Below are 24,219 nucleotides of genomic sequence, written 5' to 3' on the forward strand. Positions count from 1 at the left end.
CACACTGTAATATATATATATATATATATATATATATATATATATATATATATATATATATATATATATATATCCATGATTTGTTAACTTTATATTTTTGCCAGATCAGCTTTGATTTACTAATTTGTTCAGATACCATAAGAAAGTGTGTTTTTATTGACTAAACTAATGGCACAATGGCAATGTGCTGATATAGTTTTACTAATTGTTAGTTTACTGACCTTTTTATTCAAATTATTATTTATTTATTTTATTATCAAATTTGATTTTAAATGAACTCAAAATTTTAAGGCAACCTGGTTACTTACCTTTTTGTTTTTTGTTTTTTTAAGTTTACCCAAAATCATTTCTTACAGTACATAGTTCAGCACATTACCACATTCACCATGGTCAAAATACATAAAATCCGTTTTGTCCCCTTTTTTTAGTTAAGTAACATGACATTTCAATGACCTATTGAACACTGAACTTGAAATGCCCCTGTTTTTCATTTCAGAAATCTGGTCACCTTACTACATAGGCCTAGATCCCAAAGGAATAATTGTCCCGCTCAGTTAAAGCTGACAGGAAGGAGTGCTGAGAACAGTGTAGGGATTTGGGGTGGTGGTGGGTGTCGAGTAAGTGCAGAAAAGGAAGAAGGATCACTTCCTCCTCCAGTGGTCAACAACATCACAGCATCACACAGTTACCAGGAACATGGAATACTCCTGGTTGTCTTGTGCTTAACACCTCAAAAGATTTGCTGTGTGCAACTCTGAAATGTGAAGTTTTTGAAACCTCTTTGGTCAGTGTGAAAGATCTTAAGATTTGAATGTCAAAATGATGGAGTTTTGTGTGGGGTTTACTCTTTTAGGGACAAGGCACATGCTGATACCAACTCTCTCACAGTCTTGCCTAAATCTTGCAATCTTTTCAGTTACCATCCCTGATTAGATTAGTTAAGAGAATACCCTCTTTAAAAAGTTTCTTGATTTGCTTATTGTTGTTAACTTTAAGCTAGTCCCTTATATGGACATCAGCGTGTTCCATTGTCATGTACCAACCTCATTTGAACTAGCTATGTTAGAGAGCTAGAGATCACTGACACTGATTCTTGTATGGGACGGAGGGATCTGATGCTGCTGCTGCTATCCTTGGTGATGTACAGCTCAATCCAATTAGGCTTAAACTCTGGGCTATGGTGCAGCGCGCGGGGCAAACACTCTACTCAGTCGATGCGCTCAGTGTGACGTTCCTTATATACGCAGAGTTTGTATTGTAACACTTTATCATGGCTTCGTGGCGAGAATAATCCAGTTGCATTTCTACTACTCAGCTTTTTGCTGCTTAATTTGCACGAGGTGTTTGTGAGACTCAAAATGAAGAAGAACGACTGCCCTTTTAACATGGGTACAACTGACACCTATCTCCCCTAATCGGATGGCGGGGGAAATAAGGGGGTAATTTACTTCGTTTTGGGGTTTAGAGGTAAAGGAAGAAGCGGTGAACGGCGGGAAGGTAAGATCTCATTGTATTTGTTAGCTTTAAAATCTATTTATTTCCCTGGCAATACATCGCGGAGTGAACCGGAGGTCGCCTAGATAGTTGTGCGTAAGATTGAACTTGTTTTCATAAAGCACAGAAAACGCCACGGACATGCCAGAGAGATGCGGTTCTGCTGCTTTCAACGTAAAGTGTGTGCCAGCAAAGGGCTGTTCACACCGAATTTGTTTTTGCGTCCGCTCTCAAATGTAAACATGCGCTTGACGGACTGCATTGCGCTGCGTTTTTATACGCAATGTCAAGTTAAAAAGAACTTAATTTTTTTAAAAGACACACTCGAGACACGTGCGCTCTTGTTTTGTTTGTTTGTTTGTTTGTTTGGTTGGTTGGTTGGTTGTTGTTGTTTTTTTTGTTTTTTTTGGCGCAATGGCGCGTTCGGTGTGAACGGCCCCCTAGATCAACTGCCCATAACCAGGTGCACACAAAAGTAAAGATTAGTCTGTGATAAATTTCTCTCAACAACTTAAAATAAAAATAAAATAAAAATAAAAAAAAGTTTACATGGAGTTAACTAATATTTTTATATAAAATGTTTATAAAATAGGCTATTTCATTTATGAGGATGACCCTGGTATTCCCTCACAGCTCTAATCTGTCCTTTCTCGTCAACTACAAACGATTAACGTTAACGTTCTCACACTATAGTGCGTATGTTTGTTTTCTAATTTGACTGTAGCTCTTTGACAGTGGTTGTTTAGTTGATTTTTCCTCAGTAACTGTAATTTACAGAGTGAGTTACAACTAGGACATACCAACTTAACCTTGTGGGGGATAATGCATAAATCTGCGGATGTATCGGCTATGGCGGGGAGTTAACGCAATGAAAAGAAGCCTACACAACAGGACAATCGTTTCTGATATATCGCAGCGCTGTACCATTTTGAAATGTTGGCCTGTATAGTTTCCCTTCTGGTTGGAAGTTTTAAATAGCCGGCTGTTACGAAGACTTTTAGGAGCGGGAAATAGAAGCCCGCTAAATAGTCCTACAGGGATTTACCATCATGACATTCTTAAATACTCAATCGCATTACCGTCTGTCCTCAGAGACAAAAGTATAGCTTGACATTTAAGCACGACAACGGGACCTTTGTAGACTTGTGTATTTACATTATGATTCACAATGCCATTGTAGTAGAACTTGTATTAAAATGTAGAGCCCTTGATAAGATGCCTCATTGCATAATCTTCTCCCTACTAAAACTGTGTGCTATGCAGGCTGGTAATAGCCTGCAAAGTGCACTGCCTGGCCAAAAGAAAGTCACATACTATAATATTTTGTTGGACCGCCTTTAGCTTTGATTATGGCGCACATTGGTTGTGGCATTTTTTCGACAATCTTATGCAACGTCACAACATTTATTTCCATCCAGAGTTGCATTAATTTTTGGCCAAGATCTTGTATTGATGACGGAAGTGTCTAACTACTCCGTAAAGTCTTCTCCAGCACATCCCAAAGACTTTCAATGGGGTCAAGGTCAGGACTCTGTGGTGGCCAATTCATGTGTGAAAATGATTCCTCATGCGCCATGAACCACTCTTTCACAATTTGAGCTGGATTAATCTTGGCATTGTCGTCCTGGAATATGCCGGTGCCGTCAAGGAAGAAAAAAATCCATTGATGGGATAACCTAGTCATTCAGTACATTCAGGTAGTCAGCTGATTTCATTTTATTGCCGCACAACGTTGCTAAGCCTAGACCTGACCAATTAAAGCAAGCCCAGATCATAACACTGCCTCCAGAGGCTTGTACAGTGGGCACTATGCATGATGGGAGCATCGTTTCTTGCACTTCCCTTCCTACCCTGACATGCCACTTTGGAATAGGGTAAATCTAGACTCATCAGACCACATGACCTTTTTCCATTACTCCACAGTCCAATCTTTATGCTCCCTAGCAAACTCAGGTCATTTTTTCAGATTAGCCTCACTAACAAGTGGCTTTCTTGTGGCCACACAGTTGTTTAGTCCCAATCCTGTAAATTTTTGTTGCATTGTGTGTGTGGAAATGCTCTTACTTTCACTATTAAACATAGCCGTGAGTTCTGCTGTCGATTTTTTACGATGTGACTTCACCAAGCGTTTAAGTGATCTCCGATCATGATCATTCAAGATTTTTTCTGACTATATTTCTTCCATGAAGCTGATGGTTCACCACAATCCTTCCAAGTTTTAATAAAGAGTTGGACAATTCTTAACCCAATTCCAGAGATTTCAGCAATCTACTTAGTTGTTTCTTTGCTTGATGCAGGCCAATAATTTGCCCCTTCTGAAACACAGTAACGTCTTTTCCACGACCATGGGACACATCTTCCGACATGAGAAATGAGAAGCTACACACTGCATCAGTTAGGGATAAAATAATTGTCGCCAGCTGAAACATTTTAATCACTGCATTAATGATCCAATAATTTTTTTTGGCCAGGCAGTGTATATTGGTTCATACATTTTTTTGAGCATAAAATAAGGTAATTATATTCAGTGGTTGAATTGTAAAAAATAATCAAGGGGTCGTCAAAGAGTCCAAGGTTGTCCAAGGTGTTAAAAATAAGAAATATTTAAAAATCAAGTTAAGAACACTTGTCAAGTTCTCAGAAATGTAATCTTTGTGTCCAATTTGGTTTCATACATTTCTAAAAAACCTTTATAGCATTTTTTACCAAAATATTTAAAACTTTTAAATTGTCAAGTGGTGTAACCAGGGGCTTACTGGCCATAGGGCAAACCGGGACTTTTCCCAGTGGGAACGGGTGGCGATAAGCTGAAACGGGCCGCCATGTTAAGCTGCGTTCACACTGCCAGCGACACGCAGCGACAAAACAACCACATCTCATTCATTTTCAATGAGAGCTGGCGACTTCCGGTGACATGAGCGACAGCGACCGTTGGCAACCGGATGTGGGTGTGTCCAGCAACTCAACAAAGTTGAGAAATGTTTAACTTTATGCAAATGAAGAGCGACTTTCGGGAGCAACAGCCAATACAAGGGAAGACGGTAGAGCTCACGTGATCCTTCTCTCTCTCAGCTCCTGCAGTGACGGAAAGATGGAGGAAAGGACTCTCCATACACACCACTAGCGACAAAGTCGCTGGCAGTGTGAACGCAGCTCTATACAAAATGGGTCACGACTGGCTGAAGAGGGCCGCAAAACGGCACCGCGATATGCCGAAGGGGGCTGCAATATGCAGAAATTTTGCTGTGGATCAGTCTGCCCCTGAGTGTAACCATCAAGTAAAAAGTATAATAAATACTTTCTTTGCACCTTGAATACATGAGAGTTTAATTAACTTAATCATTAATTTCCAAAAGGTTTTCAAACTAATTTTTCAAGGTAAATTTTTCTTTTAATAAAAATATTATGAATTTTTGACTCAAAAATATCAAGTTTTCTGAGGGTTACAACACATGACTTGAACAAAATGTGCCCTTTCATAAAAATATCAAAATAAATATCAGATGTTTTTTAAAACTTCGTGCTCAGTCTTGAGGGTCTAAAGGCATCCGCTCTGTTTTATGGTTTTTATGGTCAACATAAACAACAAAATGGCTACCTACATGTTACGACTTTGATGTGGTGGACAAAAGCATTTTTAAATATGAATCATATTTTAAAACACAATTGTTTCACTGCTTAAAGAAATAATAATAAAATATTATTCTGCACTAGTCATGCCATCATTTTTTTTTCATGAATTTCAGCTTTTAATGAGATTGTGCCTCTCGACACCACATGACATTTTTCACTTTTAAGCCCCAGAAAAAATATCAATATGACTTTAAAGTCAGAAATTGAAAATGCTCATCATAGAAGAGGTGTATTTAAGTAAATGGTTTGTGTGAATTGCGTTTTTTATCTATTTATGTAATTTAATAGATCTGGACAAAAATGAGCGTCACTTCATTGATCCCTAGAACACATGGCCATAATATGCACCTGTTACCCTCTGTTATTGTGTTTTATGATGAATCTTGTGAAAAGAATCCACGTTATGATCATAAAAAAAATTTTTGTTTTGTTTTTCTAGATCGCTCGCTCACTGTCACAGACACACATTTCTTTCTACTCCAATAGCTGAACTAGTATAAAAGAAGTTTGGGCTGTTTTTATGAAGGATGCATAAACAGTGGTGTAGAATAATTGTTCAACACACAAAAGTGTTTTATGGGTGAAACCCTGAAATTGTTTGAGTTAAAAACATGAATTCGCTGAAACTGTACACTTGTCATAGCAGTATCTTACATTCTGTTCTCCTTTTGTTTTTAAAGAAAGACAAAAGTTTTCCTATTACTGTTCTCTTGGCCATTTTTGAAAGGCCGCGAAACTTTTGAAAGCTTGCATTACCTTCAGTGGCGTAACTTTCATGTGAACACTAGGAAGGACAAATCAACCCATCTCTAAACTCCGACATACCTGTTTGCCAGTGTTTTCAGAAAACAGGTGTCTTTTCGCAGTGGAGAGAGAGCTCGTGCACTCAAAATGTTGCCAGATAGCATGATTAAGAGGGATATTAACAGTTTCACAGGGTAACATGGTTACCTACGTATGTTAACGTGGAACATTGGTTTGAATGGGAACTTGCAATTACACTAGTCAGAGCAGTAAATCGTAAATGGAATTCTTTTATTTGCAAAATTATAGCATCATAGGCTGAAATGTCTTAATAATTGATCTATACACATAAATTACATGTATTTATTTTTGAAAAATAATATCTTGATAAAATGATCTCTTTTCGTTTGTTCCGTTGGACTAGTGGTAGCGTGTCTGCTAAACATTCATATTGATCTGGGTTCAAATCCACTGTGAACATCTGTATTTTATATTTACATTGTTATAACAGCATCCTTTACATTTTCAAAGATCATGTGCATAACAATGTTGTATGTTTATAACTACCCATGACACTGCCAAAAGATGATCTTTCAGAACAGGGCATTTTTTTTTGTTGTTGTTGTGGAGAGCAAGCACAAATGCTAAATTGACCAATGGGTGAGAATAAATGAGAATAAACTCTTTTTTCTTCAGAAAATTAATAATTCTGTTTGTTTGGCAAAAGATGTGATTTTCAATCTTAAATTGGACAATTTTAAAAAGCCTCTTAACTATGTATGGAAAATGTAGTTCATATTTATTTTATTTTTTCTCAATAATTCAAGCATTCTCAGAAAAATCAATAGATTATACTATAATTGCTGGTTGTCAGATTCAGTTACAATTTTGATTGACACTTTTATACACAGTTTTTCTGTGTATGTGTGTTTTACAAAATTGTTTTCATTATATATGTTAAAAATACATCAAAATCTGCAGCAAAGCTACAAATGCATCCTGTCTGACTTGGATTTGAACCTAGGTCACTAAATGTACTGCCAGTAAGCTAACCACTGGACCAGCATCCCAGCTCTGTTAGATCTGTCACTTTGTTGATTTTCAGGTTAATCAAGTTATTATTCATTATAAAGAAATAAAGGCAATTGAAAGTATATTATTGACACATATCAGCCTATGATGCTTTTATGTTGCAAATAAAATAATTCCACTTACGATTTACTGCTCTGTCAAGTGTATTCGGCAGTTTCCATTTTAACCAATGTCCCACGTTAACATGGGAAACCGGATGTTACCCTGTGAAACTGTTAAAATCACTCTTAAATTGTGTCAAATTCCTTAGTCCAGACATCGATGAAACAAAGCGGGTTGATAATGATACCAGCATTGTTTTTTAATGTGCAAAACGTCTTTTCTTTGCAATTCACACTGAACGAATCTGCTGAAAAGTGCAAGTGAAATTATTCACATGCACGCGCATATCCCCAGTTAACACGATCCACACCGATGGCATTCAATTGGTAGGCATCAACCAATAAAACGACTTCATTGCCCTCCCCCGCCACTGGTCTTGCTCTCTCATCAGGATTTTACAAGTGCACAAATGAGTTTTGCAACAGGTTTTTTCACAAAAGTAGTTGCAAAAGTTAAGGCGTGAAGATTTAAAGTTGCAGTGCCAGATTTGAGAGGTTGTAAGTGCCGATTTGTGGTTGTACTGCGAAAATGCATGAAAGTACAAAAGGTAATGTGTAATACAAGTTTGTGTCTGTAGTTGTGTTTATGTGAATGTCATTTTACACATTTGTGACTACTTGTCTGCAAGTATGAATGCAAAACACAAGCTTTGATTTATTTTCTGTGAGTGCAGATTGCAACATTCAACTTAAAAAATATTATTTTACAAGTTTTCACATCGGTGCTGTGAGTGTAAATTTCAACTTACGAGTACACATATTTATTGTATAAGTTCTCAAATCCAAATAAGATAGCTCTCGAGTTTTGCTAATGATTTACCTTCTTATTTTACAAGGGGGATGCCATCCCTTCGCAGCCCCCTTCAACTCGAGCCCTGATTATATTAATGGAGTTTTAAATGCATTTAATCCCTTAAATAATATTTTAAATATATTGTTGGTTAGTTTTACAGTGTTTTTAGACACTTTTAGTCTGATCATATGTTGTTTTTTTTTGCTGTGAGCTGTTCAAAATAGAGTAATTTTTCAATTACCTGATATGACTTCCTGTATTGGCTTTCATTTTCAGGTAGAACCATGGAGGGCCTTGTCTGAGGTGTGTTCACCATAGTACTCCTAGCTGGCATCTTAAGTAGCATAACATTCAAGTAGCAGCAGTCATGGCTGAGAGGGCGAACTTTGGGGCTCAGAGGGTCTCAAGGCCACAGGGCTCACTCCCGCCAGAACCCATCGACATTATCCGGACAAAAGCCAGATCCAGAAGAGTCCGGATCAATGTGGGAGGATTGGTCCATGAGGTGCTATGGAGAACCCTGGACCGACTGCCACGAACCCGTCTGGGGAAACTCAGAGACTGTAACACCCATGAAACCTTAATGGAGATCTGTGATGACTACAGTCTAAATGATAACGAGTATTTCTTTGATAGGCACCCGGGTGCCTTTTCCTCAATTTTAAACTTTTACCGGACGGGCAAGCTACACATGATGGAAGAGATGTGTGCTCTGTCTTTTGGTCAGGAGCTTGACTACTGGGGCATTGACGAGATCTATCTAGAGTCTTGCTGCCAGGCGCGATACCATCAGAAGAAGGAACAGATGAATGAAGAGCTGAGGAGAGAGGCTGAAACTCTCAGGGAGAAGGAAGGAGATCAGGTGGACACAGGCTGCTGTCCAGACAAAAGACAGAAGCTCTGGGATTTGCTGGAGAAACCAAGTTCTTCTGTGGCAGCCAAGGTAGGGAAAACACATGGCCCACCCACACATGCACCATGCACAAATATCGGAGTATTCACACTCTAATTTAGAATAACTCACAAGGATCATGTCAAAGACATTTCTACTTGGAATGTTTAATTTGAACAATTGAAAGATCATCAGAAGAATGATAGTCCAAATATTTTGTTTGAGATTGATTATCAAATTGGGGTATAATGACTAGGGGCAAATTCAAGGATCATGTTTAGATAGTAAATTTGTGAGACTATGCATATGTATTTGAACATATCAGTGATACAAAGCAAGAGTCATATTTTTTGTGGTAAATCTTGCTCTTTTGCCATATACCAGAGGAAGAATTTACAGCCTTGGCCCGTCAGTGAAAAAATATTTTGGCTGCCATGTCCATCCAAGATGTTTGTTCTAGCTCTTTAATTTGCAGATGTGGTAAGGTTTTGTATAGGAGGCTGATGTGCATACATCTTACTTAATTTTCATATCACTCAAGTTATATACTTACATTTTAAATTGTTAAGAACCATTCTATCCTCAAAAAAGTGGTAACCTCCAGTTGTTATCACAAATTGTACTTGAACTAACCAATAGAAATGTTTTTTTTTTTTTTTTTACTTCATTTGTCAGGTTGATTTAGTCAGATCATTTTTTTTTTTTTTTACTTGTATAAAACCAGTTAATTTAGATATTGCCACATGAAACACATTTGAAGTTACCTGACAAAGTATTTTTGCAGTGTATAACACAATAGCAACATGGCGACTATGGCCTGTTAAATCTGAAGATGCTTTAATATCAATGCTCTCATTTAGGGAATTTAAGTATTTTTTGAGTATTTGTATTTTCTTGCACATTGTTAGAATACCATGATAAAAGGTTGTTAAGAATATCGAAATGCTTTTTCACAGCTACTCAGAGGCCTTTTCTCCACTCAGTGCCCAGTCCCAATGGCACTGATTGCCTACTTCCCAGAATAAAAGGCAGGAGCCATTAGTGAAAGGCTTTAATGTACAGGATATTTCTTGCCCTTTGGCTCTTGAGAAAAGAGACTCTCTAAGGGGGGAAATGTCTTAAATAAATGTATACAAATACAAATAGTTTGACAAATACATCTAATAAAAGAAAACTCGTTAGAATAGATAGGGTAGAACAGTTGCATTGTGCATCATAATAATAGTAAATATCGCAAAAATAAAAATATACTGTAAGCATTGCAATCATGAAAGCTATCCCTTAATCACATAGTCATAACATTGGTCAAAATCAATAGTTCTAATTTGATTATAGATTAACTACCTATAACTCTTCACTTACAATCTGTAATAAACATTTTTTAAGTATTTTAGAAGACCTTTTATTCTAAGCAATGAATGTGAAACATTTGAAACGATGGCAGAATTTACACTTTGCACTGACTTCAGTGTCAGTAAAAGCTAGGTAATGGCTTATGCAATGGAGCTGGAAAAAAAAAACAGTCGACAGGAATGAAAGGAAAATGGAAAAAGATAAAAGAGTAGAGAGAACAAATAGATAGACACTGCCCATTGTCAAACTTAACTGCATCTTTAAGTATCAAATTTAACTACGTTCATCTCCACCACACATATTTGCTTGGGCATATTTGTTAAAAATGTTACCTGACCAGAAAGGACAAGGGACATCATCTCATTCTGATTCATTTTGTTTGACAGATTTACTTTAGCATTATTGGCTATAGTGGGACTGGGCAGGTGAAGTTGCATGTTTTGCTCTCAGCGAGGAAGATGAAGGTTGAGTCATTGCCACTATGATTTGTTGGCAGTCAATCCTTTCCATGAGTCAGCACTAACACACAGCATCCATTCAGTCTACACCTATCGGCTATGATGTCTACTCTCACAGGGCAGGAGCAGCTTTGTATTGCCTGAAATCTCCTTCAACGAAGTTCCTTTTCTCATACTGCTCTTTTCATGGAAGGAGTGTGTTGAGAGTTGGAGATGAAGCTAAAAAGATCTGGCATGAATGCAACAAGCCTAATTAGATAGCATGGCAGACATCTGCTCACAGTAAATATCAGCATATTAGATTACAAAGTATAGTTCAATTTGAATTATCTGGAGTTTACTTTCAGGTAACAATTGGAACTTTAAATCCTTTCTAAAGTTTGTAAGTGTTTTAGGGAGAACAGATAGAATCTCTTTGCATTACAGGGGTCCAGCTATAATTGACGTGAGAAGTGTGATTAATGGCAAATGATTCCTAACCTTGACCTCCACCTTCACTTCTGTGGGTTCCGTGGTTTGGTTATCTGACACTGCTTTTTGAACAAGAAATGACCGCAGGCCTATTGAGGAGGTATTCCCAAATGAATGGTGATAGCATATCAGGGCAGAATAATACTTTTCTCTATGTTCACTGATTTTTGAGACACGGAACAAAACATTTTACCCACCATTATTTTTTTTATTTTCTCCCCTTTTCTCCCCAATTTGGAATGCCCAATTCTCAATACGCTCTAAGTCCTCGTGATGGCGTAGTGACTCGCCTCAATCCAGGTGGTGGAGGACAAATCTCAGTTGCCTCCGCGTCTGAGACCGTCAATCCGCGCATTTTAACACATGGCTTGTTGAGCACATTACAGCAGAGATGTAGCACGTGTGGCGGCTTCACGCTATTCTCTGCGGCATCCACACACAACTCACCACGTGCCCCACCAAGAGCAAGAACCACATTATAGCGACCACGAGGAGGTTACCCCATGTGACTCTACCCTCCCTAGCAACCGGGCCAATTTGGTTGCTTAAGAGACCTGGCTGGAGTCACTCAGCATGCCCTGGATTCGAACTCGCGACTCCAGGTGTGGTAGTCAGCGTCAATACTCGTCATTAGTTTTGAAAACGTTTCCACTTTATCAGAGATAATCACTACAATGGTCTTAAAATACATATATACATTTCATGTTATTTATTTTTATTTTATTAAAACAGTTACATTACATTATCACTCATTATCCCTAAAACCAACTGTTTTTTAGACCATAATTCTTACAGTTTAACCTTCTTATAGTTAAAAAAAATTACTCTTAAGAAAAATAGAATTATAAATATGTATGTTTAAAAGGAACATTACTACTTTGTCCTGACAGAAGAAAATAATTGAGTTAAAAAAAATATTATTTCAGAGCTGTGTCCCTACTTTTTGGCAACACTATCAGATATTTATAAAATCAGGTAATATAAAAGTCAGCCTTTTCCTAAAGGCCTTATGCCACCCTCTGATAAGTTTCATAGTGTGTGTGTGTGTGTGTGTGTGTGTGTGTGTGTGTGTGTGTGTGTGTGTGTGTGTGTGTGTGTGTGTGTGTGTGTGTGTGTGTGTGTAAGTAATGTTTATATTTGTTACAAACGAGATATGTCAAATCCATCACCCAAATTAAAAAAAACAAAAACGAAATTTGTTTGGGATTTTTAGATAATTTCCTTCATTTTAAAGGAATATTCCGGGTTCAATAAAAGTTAAGCTCAATCGATAGCATTTGTGGCATAATGCTAATTACCACAAAAAATTATTTCAACTCATCCATCCTTTTCTTAAAAAAAAAAAAAAGAAAAATAAAAGAGCAAAAATCAAGGTTACAGTGAGTCACTTACAATGGAAGTAAATGGGGCCAATTTTTGGAGGGTGTAAAGGCAGAAAAGTGAAGCTTATAATTTTATTAAAGCACTTATATTAAGTCTTCTGTTAAAACATGTGTATTATTTGACCTGTAAAGTTGTTCAAATCATTTTCAGTCATTATAGGGTTTGTTTAAATAAAATCTATTGTAAAATTGACTATAACTTTACAAAGAAAGGTTAGTAATTGGTTTTCTCACTCTAAAATCATGATAACACTCATATTGTTTACGTATTGTTGCTATACTTTTGAAACAGTGAGTATTTTAACATTTATGGATTGCCCCATTTACTTCCATTGTAAGTGTCTCACTGGAACCCAGATTTGTGAATTTTTTTAAAGAAAAGGAGGGGTAAGTCGAAATACATTTTTGTGGTAATCAACATTATGCCACAAATGCTGTCGATTCAGCTTAACTTGTACTGAACCCGAAATATTCCTTTAAGTAGGTTCCATTAATTGCAGTTAATACATGTGTGATATGCAAAATATGGTATTTTGTCAACACTGTAAGAGGTTATACTTTATACTAAATATTTATAGTAAACATTTCACATGGCAGTATACACATTATTTTTTGTATCTGCCACTGTTGATATGTATATTGATTGTAAAGAAATCCGAAAATGTTTATTAGATTTATTCAAAATTATTCACTGGTACATAAACTATTTCACTGTAGCCTGAGTTGTCCCATGTCTCATGAATCAGTGTTTGATGCATGATGAATTTCAGTACATTGGGATTACCATCTCAGCACTTAAATGCTTTGAAGAGCTCATTACATTGTTTAGTAAATGTAAATGCTTTTAACCTTTAAAGTGCTGGTAAAAAAGTTGTTAAATTGTTATTGCTAATTTTTAGCATACTATCCAAAGGTAATAATGCATTTGCCTCGGACAGTTGCAAGGTGGTTTAAAAAGATAAAGCCAACAGTGCCTAGTTTAGCTGTCATACCATATTGCTTCCTGTGAGGCAATGGAGACTTAATCTCCTTTGGTGATTAACCTAGTCTTCTCCTACAAATAGACTGCTGAGGGACCTGGGTTGTCTGGCTTATGGTTATAGTGTGTAATGTGGTCAAGTGTTTAGCAGTTAATCAATTAGTGAATGCAGTTTTCCATCCCACGGAAGTTATTAGAAGCAGTAGGGGAGGTTATTTTCAACATCATTTCCACTGTTTCAGAATGCAGAGAGGAGCATTCTGCATTGGCTGTGTGGATGAACATAATCCATCCTTTTAAACTGGCCCTTTTCCTGTCTCACAGCAAAAAAGTTAGGATTTTGATGGATTTGAGCTTTTAACCATCCAATTTTTCTTTGATTCTCTCCTTACACCTGTAGCCTATCTCAGAGAACTTGGTGTGCATCCTCTCAGAGATCAGAGAACTCATATGTCACATAGTCAGACGGCGCTGTTTTAAAGAGCTTGCCAGTCTGTCAAATCACTTTGATTCCTGGCAATTAAATTCAAAAGACTGCTTTTTTAGGACCTTTCATGAGCAATACTGCAAAAGTGCTGGATTTCTGTATTATACTCAGCTTTTATATTGGTATCTGATCACTTACAGTATCTTTATTTGGTTGTCAGCACCACTATCTTCTAGCTTTGGCTAAACAGGCTCAAATGTAACACATACATCAGTCTTTTGGAAGGAAATGTCTTTTAAACATCTTTCATATTTCTCTCTATGTGTCTCACATCATCCTGGAGGAAATGAATCATCCCCTGCTGCTTCACTGTTCCAAGGGACACTTGAACACACACACACACATAGTTTTTATTTGAGCTTTTATGTGAAATGCTTAATTGTTTTGATACATACAATACATGAAATTGAGAGATAGCTTATCAGGTATTTGACTCTGTAAAGGGATGTTCACCTTTTGATGAGATCGCTGTTCTCCTGAAACATCTTTGGTGTGAATAATTTATATGTATTTACAGTAATTAGTCATGACATGATACTCTATGCTCTCAGATCTGTGGACAGAGACGATATTCTCTTAACAGAGTACAGGGATGGTAAAGGGGGAGAAAGGAAAGTAAATATTTTTTTGTGGAGGTTCTGTTACAGGTCTGCCTTTGGAAGGAGATCCCTGTGACATTACACTGGTAAGAGTGAATTCTGGCTCCCCTCTTAGCCATCACTTTAAGAGCCATAGAGGTCAACAGATGGAGTGAGTGTGAAGATGAGTAAAGGTTATGGACAGTGCTCTTTTAAAAGGCTTCGAGATCTTATTAACTACAGAGAGATTGCATTAATCATTTTAGAATAATTCATTCTTCACCCACTTCAATAAAGGCGTTATTTCTCTGTGCACATTTAGAGTAAGCATGGTAAATCGATCTCATATTAAGATTATGGACTGGGCACGACTATTTTTCTGAACAGTCATGTGAATAATGTACTGTAACGAGTCAGATACATGTTTAATATGCCATTTTTCTCTTTATACTTTTTTGAGTGAAATGTAACATTATCATATTTCAAACATAATTTAGTGGTGTTGAAAAACATTGCATCGGACTTTCAGAACAATAGATCATCTCACCTTAAAAGAGGCATGTTTATTAAATTTCAGAGCTTTTTGTCTGTATATTTATCATCTATTACTAAATATTTTTTATAAAAAAAAACGTAAAAAAAAAAAACACTTTTAATTTCAGTTATTAAATCCATGTGAGCTTTTAGAAGTTTTTTGGTTAAAAACTTAAATTCAAAGGATGAGAATAGGCATCTCTGAATTGTAAGTAATTGTCATGTTATGTAATCCAGTGCTTTGAAAAGGAAGGGCTGAGCTTGTGACACAGAGGGTGCAAACTACTGTACATAGGCCTGACGTGGGCGTTGAACATTGGAACAATCCTTTAGCCTCTCTGCCACCTCAGAAAGACTCCATACCCCACAATGTCACATAATTATGTAGGTAAGCCTGGGAAACCTAAAGGGATTTATCTTCAATCTGAGTAATGAACAAACAAAATAGCTACAGTTCCACCTTCCATTCCACTCTGAGGGATAAAGTCCCACTCTGTGGCTGTCTGCCACGAGTTATAGATATGATCTGATCCTCTAACTGAAGCTTTATTTAGGGTTAAAGCCAGTTTCTCATGTAGTACTATTGAGTCCACCTACCATTGTTTTAAAATCTATGATCTTTTCATATTAAACATATTTCATAATCTTCATAAAACTTCAGCTTTCCTCTGGATTTTTGAAAAGACTGAATGAATTGAATTCAGACAGTAAAATCCATATTGATTTAACAATCACTGCTATTTTGATGCTAAAGAGTTAGTAAGTTGAAACATGAATGAGGCATTTCTTTATATTTAATCCTCTGATTTAGTCCCATTCAGAAGTGCTCAAATGTCAAATAAAGGGTGTCTCAAAGATGGTTGTCTGCTGTGGTAAAACAAAGTTCAGTTTGTGGTATTTGGTGATACAGGATGTGAAGCCAAAGAGGTGCACAACAGAAAGACATGAAGTGATGGATCATTTCTAAAACTGAATCCCACATAGACAGTCTATGGCTAACAAAATCAAGTCTTTCAATGACCAAGTCTGAAGTTGGATTGGAGGTTTTGTTCTTACAGTATGTGCACCGTAAAATCACAGATTTTGTTTCAGTTCAGTTAGATTAATTTTTTAACATGGGCATTTATTTATGTCAAAACAGTCAGTGGGAATATCAAGACTATGAATAAATGGAATATTCTGGGTACAATACAAGTTAAGCTCAATCAACAGCATTTGTAGCATAATATTGATTACCACAAAAATAAATTTTCATTTAAAAAAAGCAAAATGGAAGTGAATGGGGCCAATCCGTAAACATTAAAATACTCACTATTTTAAAAGTCTAACCACAAGACATAAACAATATGTGTTAACATGATTTTTAGTATGATAAAATCAGTTACAAACCTTTTCTGTGTAAAGTTATAGCCAATTTTACAACTTCATTGCCATGATGATGTAATGTCAACAAACCCTCAAACCCTAAAATGACTGTAAAAATTATGATTTAAACAATGTATGTTACAACTCAAATAATATATGATGTTTAACAGAAGAATTAATGTGTGCTTTTATAAAATTATAAACTACACATTTCTGCTTTTAAACCTTAAAAACAATTGGCCACATTCATTTCCATTGTAAGTGCCTTGTTTGACTTTTTTTTAAAGAAAAAGACAGACCAGTCAAAGATTTTTTTCAAAAAAATAAAAAATAAAAGAAATCTGGTAATCAACATTATGCCACAAATGCTGTCGGTTGAGCTTAACTTGTACTGAACTTGGAATATTCTTTTAAGAATAGAGATATTATGCTACAACAAATACCTAATGGAAAATACATTGTTATTTGTACAGACACACTTTGTGGTCACCAAGATGTGGTGCGTTAGTAAGAGAAATGCATGCATGGAAGATTTAATCTCCTGTTTCCTTATGTTAGATTTCAGTAATCAATGAGTGGGATTCCTTTTCATTTATATTATCTGCTCTTCACTCAGTTTAGCTAGATTCTTTGTTATTTCTTTTTGTCTTCCTTTTTTCTTATGCATTTTTGTTTTGTTTTATTTATTTATTTATTTTTCTGTTTGTTAAATGCGGATCAGGTCTCCTCCTGTTGTGGTAACAATGCTCTTTCTTAGGCAATCTGTGTGCTGTTCATACTGTGACAACAAAATACATGCTATTAGCTCAACCTACCCAACCCACAAGAGCTAAAACCCTGGCTCAGGCAGGGGTACTGCCAGTCCTGTAGGATAAGACTTAGAGTTTTATCCTGTGAACTCAAACTCACCTTGAACCCAGTTCTGATTTCCGTTCTGTCAAGTGCTTGTATGGGCACAAATGTCTGGCAAATTTCGTGCATCTTGTATGAGGGCAAATTTCTTCGACTGTGTTTTAAAAATAGACTGTGGCAGTTGGACAAACTGAATAGCAGGATGTACACTGTGTTTAAGTAGAGGTTGCCTACCCACCCCACTTGTGAGGCTGAATATTTTGCTTGTGAGGAAGTGGGAGGCTGAGGGAATCACAAGCAGTCATCAGGGCCACATTATTGACTAATCACTATAATCACGACCCCCTGCTTCCTCCTAACCCCACACATGCAAAGACACTGTCAAACACAGAGTTGTCATCTTACTATGTGGAAGCGATATCCACAGACATGTTTGTACATTTTGATAGACACTTAAACGTACAATATCAACATACACTCGCTGAGCACTTTATTAGGAACACCTGTATACCTACTTATTCATGTGATTATCTAATCAGCCAGTTATGTGGCAGCAGTGCAATGCATAAAATCAAGCAGATACGGGTCAGGATCTTCAGTTAATGTTCACATAAACCATCAGAATGGGGAAAAATGTCATCTCAGTGATTTCGACCATGGCATGATTGTTGGTGCCAGACGGGCTGGTTTGAGTATTTCTGTAACTGCTGATCTCCTGGGATTTTCATGCACAGCAGTCTCTAGAGTTTACCTAGAATGGTGCCAAAAGCATAAAACGTCCAGTGAGCGGCATTTCTGTGGACAGAAATGCCTTGTTGATGAGAGAGGTTAACAGAGAATTGCCAGACTGGTTGGAGCTGACAGAAAGGCTTTGGTAACTCAGATAACCCCTCTGTACAACTGTAGTGAGCAGAATAGCATCTCAGAATGCACAACACGTCGAACCTTGAGGCGAATGGGCTACAACAGCAGAAGACCACGTCAGGAACTTTATTAGGACCATAGTGTTCCTAATAAAGTGCTCATTGAGTGTAGTTACAACATCTAAAACCTCAGTGCTTTTAGGAATGTAGAGCTTTAGAGATGTACAAATGTTTACGAATCCTTTGGCGATTGGTCCGAACTTCAGTTCCCAGAACCTACACCAGGAGCTACCACTGCATGTGAACGAGTTCAGTACAATCCCATTGCATGATTTTTATTTACCAGTGAATGAAACAGAAACTTTGTCCAAGAAAGATCTTTTGAATGGCATGTTTATGTATAAATGACATCCAGATGGGACAAAAGTATAATCATTTCCACTATTCTTATGGCTCAGTTTCATTATCATCAAAAAACAAGTATGAAATTTAGATGTTACGTTGTAAATTCTTTGAATCCCAAAGGATTGTAAACATTTGTACATCTCTGAAGTTGTCTAAATTTAAAAGTGTTAATGTATTAGCTGCTGTCAGTATGTCAATATTACGAAACTGTTTGTGTTAGAACCACATTTTACGTACGAATACCTGCAAATACTCAAAGGATCACGTTGGTTAGCTAGTGTCATGCCTTTTGGAAACTCCATTTGTTATCTTATGTTCATGGATACTCCATTAAACATTGCCATTACAGAGGAACTGAATAGTGTATCCCTTACTCAGCAAAAGCTTCTTGAGAAATGTGGGAGGTTAGCTCCAAATAAACCTGTTCTATTAAAAACAGAATCAAACAGATCCCATGTCACTGCTATATAAATAAACCTTCAATATCGATCAAGACATTCTTGGGTTTCCAGACAGAGTTTCTTCTTCCTCTCATGGCAGTGATGGTAACAATGTTTTCCAGAAATAATTTAACCTTCACTCCCTCTCAGGAAGAGCATTGTCTTCTGAAGAGCTGGGACTGTCTCTGGATTGCTCTATTTAGTGTTTCTACATTGCATTACAGCAAATGATGTTGCTGCATTATTTTGTCTTCATCCTATTGAAATAGAGAGCCTTTAAAATTATAAATATGCTTTTTGAAATTTTGGTCAATTACGTGTCAGCAAGGTGTTACTCAACTAGTTTATTAGAGAGAAAACAGGGGAAAAGGGCCAGTCTAGCAATAGATGCTTATATTGTCTGTACAATGCACAACACCCTACACTGCGGGTAGAGCTGAAAGCATAGGCGGTTGTAATTGTTTTTAGAGAACACTTTACTGAGTCATTTGAGCACCCGACTAAGGTTCAGAGATACAAAGAAGATGGATTTAACACTTTAATTCCTGAATCACATGACTTTTGTTGGATTAGTGGCTGGAATGCACTTCATTTGCTTTTGCAGTAGCATTAAGTCTGTTCAGTGAAGGAGCTGTCCATGGTGCTGGTCTTATGCATTAATCAGCTTTACTAATTATTCATTCTAAAAAAAAAAAAAAAATTGTATTCAACTTTTTTTTCTCTGAAGTTTTTTAAATATTATTTTTCTACTTTTAGCATTGCAGGTAAATCCACCTTACCATGCAGTTTAAAAGGCAAATCCTCATGTTCAGCCAGATTGCCTTGTATAAACAAATCTCCACATATATATTTTGTGAAATTATTTTTTTTTTTTTTATTATTTTCAGACCCTCAGCTCAGTTGGGTGCCAAGACAATAACTCTCTGGGCAGTCAATCCGAATGCAAAAAAAAATCAAAATATATATTTTTTTACATTTTCAATTAAGCCAACCCTACAGGTCATATGTTCCAAAGACTAGAGCCCAGAGCAGATCAGGCACACTCTAGTCTAGAGGATACCTAAAACCAGTCTCACAGTACATTTCACTTGACCTTCTCTACCCTCCCCTACATCTCTCTGCCTGTTTATGTGTGATTCTGGTGCAGCAATCTCCGCAGTTATGCATATTCAATGGAGTGTTAGTGTAGGTCCATGAGAGAAGAGAAAAGCCAATGTAAGATTACAACACTAAAGACAAATATGGATTATTCTACACATTTATTTGCATATACTTTTTATGTTAAACACATACCTCAGGTCTTTAGTGACCCAGGACCTCATTCCACCCCCTGTACCTCAACAATTTTTTGGAGTTGTGCCCACTCCTCTTTATTATTCCTCAATCTCTCTCTTATATGTAGTGTAACACAATAATAATAATAATAATAATAATGATAATAATAATAAATCATAATGGTTTAAGTACCAAAAGTGTATAGGGTCATAAGAGACCCTAGGTATGTGAGTGTCATTTCTTTTTGGGTTTTTTTTTGCACATCCATAAATTATATTTGTATGATTATTTCATATCTATATAAGTTCACTATCACAAGATATCTATTTATTTGTTTATTACAAGAGCAATAAGTACTATATTCATACAAATAAATACTATATCATATTATACGTGTTATTTCTTACTCAAGGTGGTACTGTTGTTTCAGTGAGTGACTTGATTTATATTTGACATTGTTATTTGATGAAGAAACAACATGGAAGTAAACTATAGCAAGTGCAACACATGAAAAGTATATATGATTATTATCATTTGGGTGTACTACTGAAATTATGTAAGTTCTGCATCTATTTAGACTCAAAAAGTGCCTGAGAAAATACATAAGTGTAGCTAATGTGTAGGTTATGTGTATCTAATGTTTTTATGTGTATCTCAATATGACAGCCAGTTGTATTGCATGAAATTGCAGTGTGAAAGCAGTGAATCCTGTTCAAGATTTGTCCTGATTTGTTGCATTATCTCTTTGATATATGAAAAATAAAAATATATTTTATTCTATTATTTTCTAATTGTCTTGAAAATATTTTGAAAATGTGACACTATCTGGGCATTTTGTTGGCAATACTTCCACTATGTAACACAATTTTTGTTCCTGGGTAGTAAGTGTTATTTCCTAATTGCTTATGCTTCAAAAGTATAGAAAATGGCTATTATTCCCCACAAACTTTGCTTTTGTGACCAGAACAGTGATATTTTGAAATTTACCTATTTCCAATGAGAAAATGGGCAAATTTGTGTCTTTTCATTCACATAAAGTCAGAAAAAAACAACATATGAATCCAAAATCCTTCTTTATCTGTGGTCCGACGAAGACACTGGCTTTGACCTTTGCCTCAGAGAGCTTAGGGAAGAAGTCTTGAAGTACTTGAAGGCTGCCGACTCCTTATCTAGAGCTCTGACAAATTGTTTCATAAGGCCCAATTTTATGTGCAGTGGTGGCATCAGTACCTTCCGTGGGTCCACCAGTGGCTCCCACTTGAGGTTGTTCTTCCTCACAGAGAACTCGGTCCGCTGTGGCCAGTTCCACCTCTGGTAGTGCACCTTGGTGTCCCTGCTGTCCCAAAGGCAAAGATGGCAGGGAAACTTGGTAAAACTGCCTTGGAAACCCATCAGGAATGCCACCATTTTGAAGTCTCCTATGACCTCCCAGCCATACTCATCATACTTCAAGGCATCCAGCAAGGTCTTGATGCTGTTGTAATCCTCTTTGAGGTGCACCGAGTGAGCCAGGGGAAGAGACGGGTACTTGTTACCATTATGGACCAGCACGGCTTTGAATATTACTTTAGTATAAATACATGTTAATTTGGATTCAGATGTTGTTTTTTTCTGACTTTATGTGAATGAAAAGACACAAATTTGTCCATTTTCTCACTGGAAATAGGTACATTTAAAAATATCACTGTCCTGGTCATAAAAGCAAAATTTGTGGGGAAAAATAGCCATTTTCTATACTTTTGAGGCATAAGCAATTAGGAAATAACACTTCCTACCCAGGAAAAAAATAAAAATTAATTGTGACAGTGAGCATCATGAAAATATTGTAGCCCTTAAAGGGATAGTTCACCTAAAAATGAAAATGCTGGCATTATTTAGGGTGAGCCTCATTTAGAGTGAGCCACATGTTGTCATGAAACAACATGAGGGCAAGTAAATGACAACATAGTTTTCATTTTTGGTTGAATTATCCTTTTAAGCAAGACTTTCACCAAATATTGGAATGTAAAGTTAGTAGCACATTTGATAGACCTGATGTATGGATTTTGTCCTGTCATTGTAGTTTAGTTACAGTAAACTGTCTCTGTAAGAATGGGGAAGACCAGACAGAGTCTAGATACAATTACATTAAAGAGGAAGCAAAATGCTCAGCTCAGCTGACTAAAAGGTTCCTATGTGCTGTACATTATTTGAGCCTTTGCAGACCACAGTCTTATGGTTGCAAATGTTTCAGAGGGGGAGAGAGAAAGAAATGAAAACTGTGTGCATTGGATGTTTTTTGTTTTTGGCACCATTCTGAGTAAACTCTAGGTTGAAATCACTGAGATAAAGTTTTTTCCCATTCTGATGGTTGATGTGAACATTAACTGAATCTCCTGACCCGGATCTGAATGATTTTATGCATTGCACTGCTGCCACACGATTGGCTGATTAGATAATCGCATGAATATGTAGGTGTACAGGTGTTCCTAATAAAGTGCTCAGTAAGTGTATGTCAAAAACCTGTAATTCGTTTACCTCGTCTTGTTCCAAACCCCAATATTTTCTTTCTTCTGTGGTACACAAAAGTTATTTACCTATTAAAAATCACATGGTTTAGGGTTTGGGTAAGGGGTTACGCTTAGGAAAAATCATTATAAAATTTTTGGTGGTTTGTTTATTTTTCTCTATGGAAGCAAAAGTGGTACGTTTTTGTACATGCCACTTTTTACGATTTCTTATGATTTTGCCATCTCATACTTGACTAGGTTGGATTTTTTGATGGGGCCACAGTGTTTTAAATTTTTGATGGGATCAACCTAAAAATAGGTTGCAAGATAGTACTCCTTGAGGCAGGGTTATATTAGGGTGACTTGAATGATCTTTTGGTGCTTCCTGTGCTTCCCTAAACGCAGAAGCCCTGGTCTAATGCCAGAAATCTCCCTGTGCTGAGATCATTGCCCATGTAATCACGTTTGTACAGATCCACCGATAAGAACAGTTAGCTAATCCTCCTACCTTTCTCCTTCAGTACTTATCGCTCCTATCTCTTTTGCGTTCTGAACAAACACAGCCTCTAATGCTTGTGTCAGCAGAGGAATTAAACTGTATGACGTACCTTGATATATAAATTCTCCTAGAACCAGAGTGAAACTGATTAATGAGCTGGCCATAGCGACACATTGTGCTGGGAATTCATGTCCTTCAAACTTTAATGTTAAAGTCAGAACATTGCACTGATTTTATGGGACTAGTACCACACATGGCTTCCATTATGAAGTAATTATAGGTCTGAATGAGCTATCTGACAGCAAGTTGATTGTGAAGTTTTCAAAGGGTTAAAAAGGAGTAAACTGGTAGCTCTTTTTGATGGTAGCATTTATTAGTTATATATTAGTTATTTGGGTTGAAAATTCAAAGAATGAACTTTTTTAATCAACATCAATATTTTAGGTTAAAATTTATATGAATGTATCAGGGAAAGTGGTAACACTTTACAATAAGGTTCATTCATTCAACATTCATTAACAACATAAGTTAACATGAACTAACAATGAACAATAATTAAACATTTGTTAATCTTAGTTCATGTTATTTTAAAAATATAGTAATACATTTTTAATATCAAAAGTTTTATTTGTTAACATTAGTTAATGCACTATGAACTAACATTAACTAATAATTATTGTGTTATTTTTATAAACTAACATTACCAAAGATTAATAAATTATGTAAAAAATATATTGTTATTTGTTTGTTTATGATGCCTAATGCATTAACTAAAGTTAACAAATGGAACCTTATTGTAAAATAAGTGGATGGGTTTATAGCTTTATCTATAAGTGACACTAAGACTGACAGATGGAATAGATGTAGCATTGAAATTTAAAAAAAAGATTCAAATAATTTGAAGTGATTGCTGGCTGGAAAAATAGAAGATTACTTAAAATTCATGGGATTGGATAGAAAATATTCTATCCTTTAGAGTTACCTCAGTGACCCCCTCCCCAGGGATTAAAATCAGCTCTTTTTTTACACTCCGCCTTTGT

The 24,219-nt window shown here is 36.4% G+C and overlaps 1 protein-coding gene across 1 annotated transcript in view; it reads left to right on the forward strand.

The window, feature by feature from the left end:
• The first annotated feature begins 1,207 nt into the window (after positions 1–1,207).
• Positions 1,208–24,219, forward strand: part of LOC127442278 (potassium voltage-gated channel subfamily B member 2-like) — a 29,500-nt gene continuing 6,488 nt past the window's right edge. The window contains exons 1-2 of the mRNA XM_051700168.1: positions 1,208–1,497; positions 8,134–8,800. Coding sequence (XP_051556128.1) covers positions 8,225–8,800 — 576 coding nt within the window. The 5' untranslated portion in view covers positions 1,208–1,497; positions 8,134–8,224. The remainder of the gene's footprint in view (positions 1,498–8,133; positions 8,801–24,219) is intronic.

The sequence above is a fragment of the Myxocyprinus asiaticus genome, chromosome 6 (assembly GCF_019703515.2).
Source record: "Myxocyprinus asiaticus isolate MX2 ecotype Aquarium Trade chromosome 6, UBuf_Myxa_2, whole genome shotgun sequence".
Taxonomy (NCBI): domain Eukaryota; kingdom Metazoa; phylum Chordata; class Actinopteri; order Cypriniformes; family Catostomidae; genus Myxocyprinus; species Myxocyprinus asiaticus.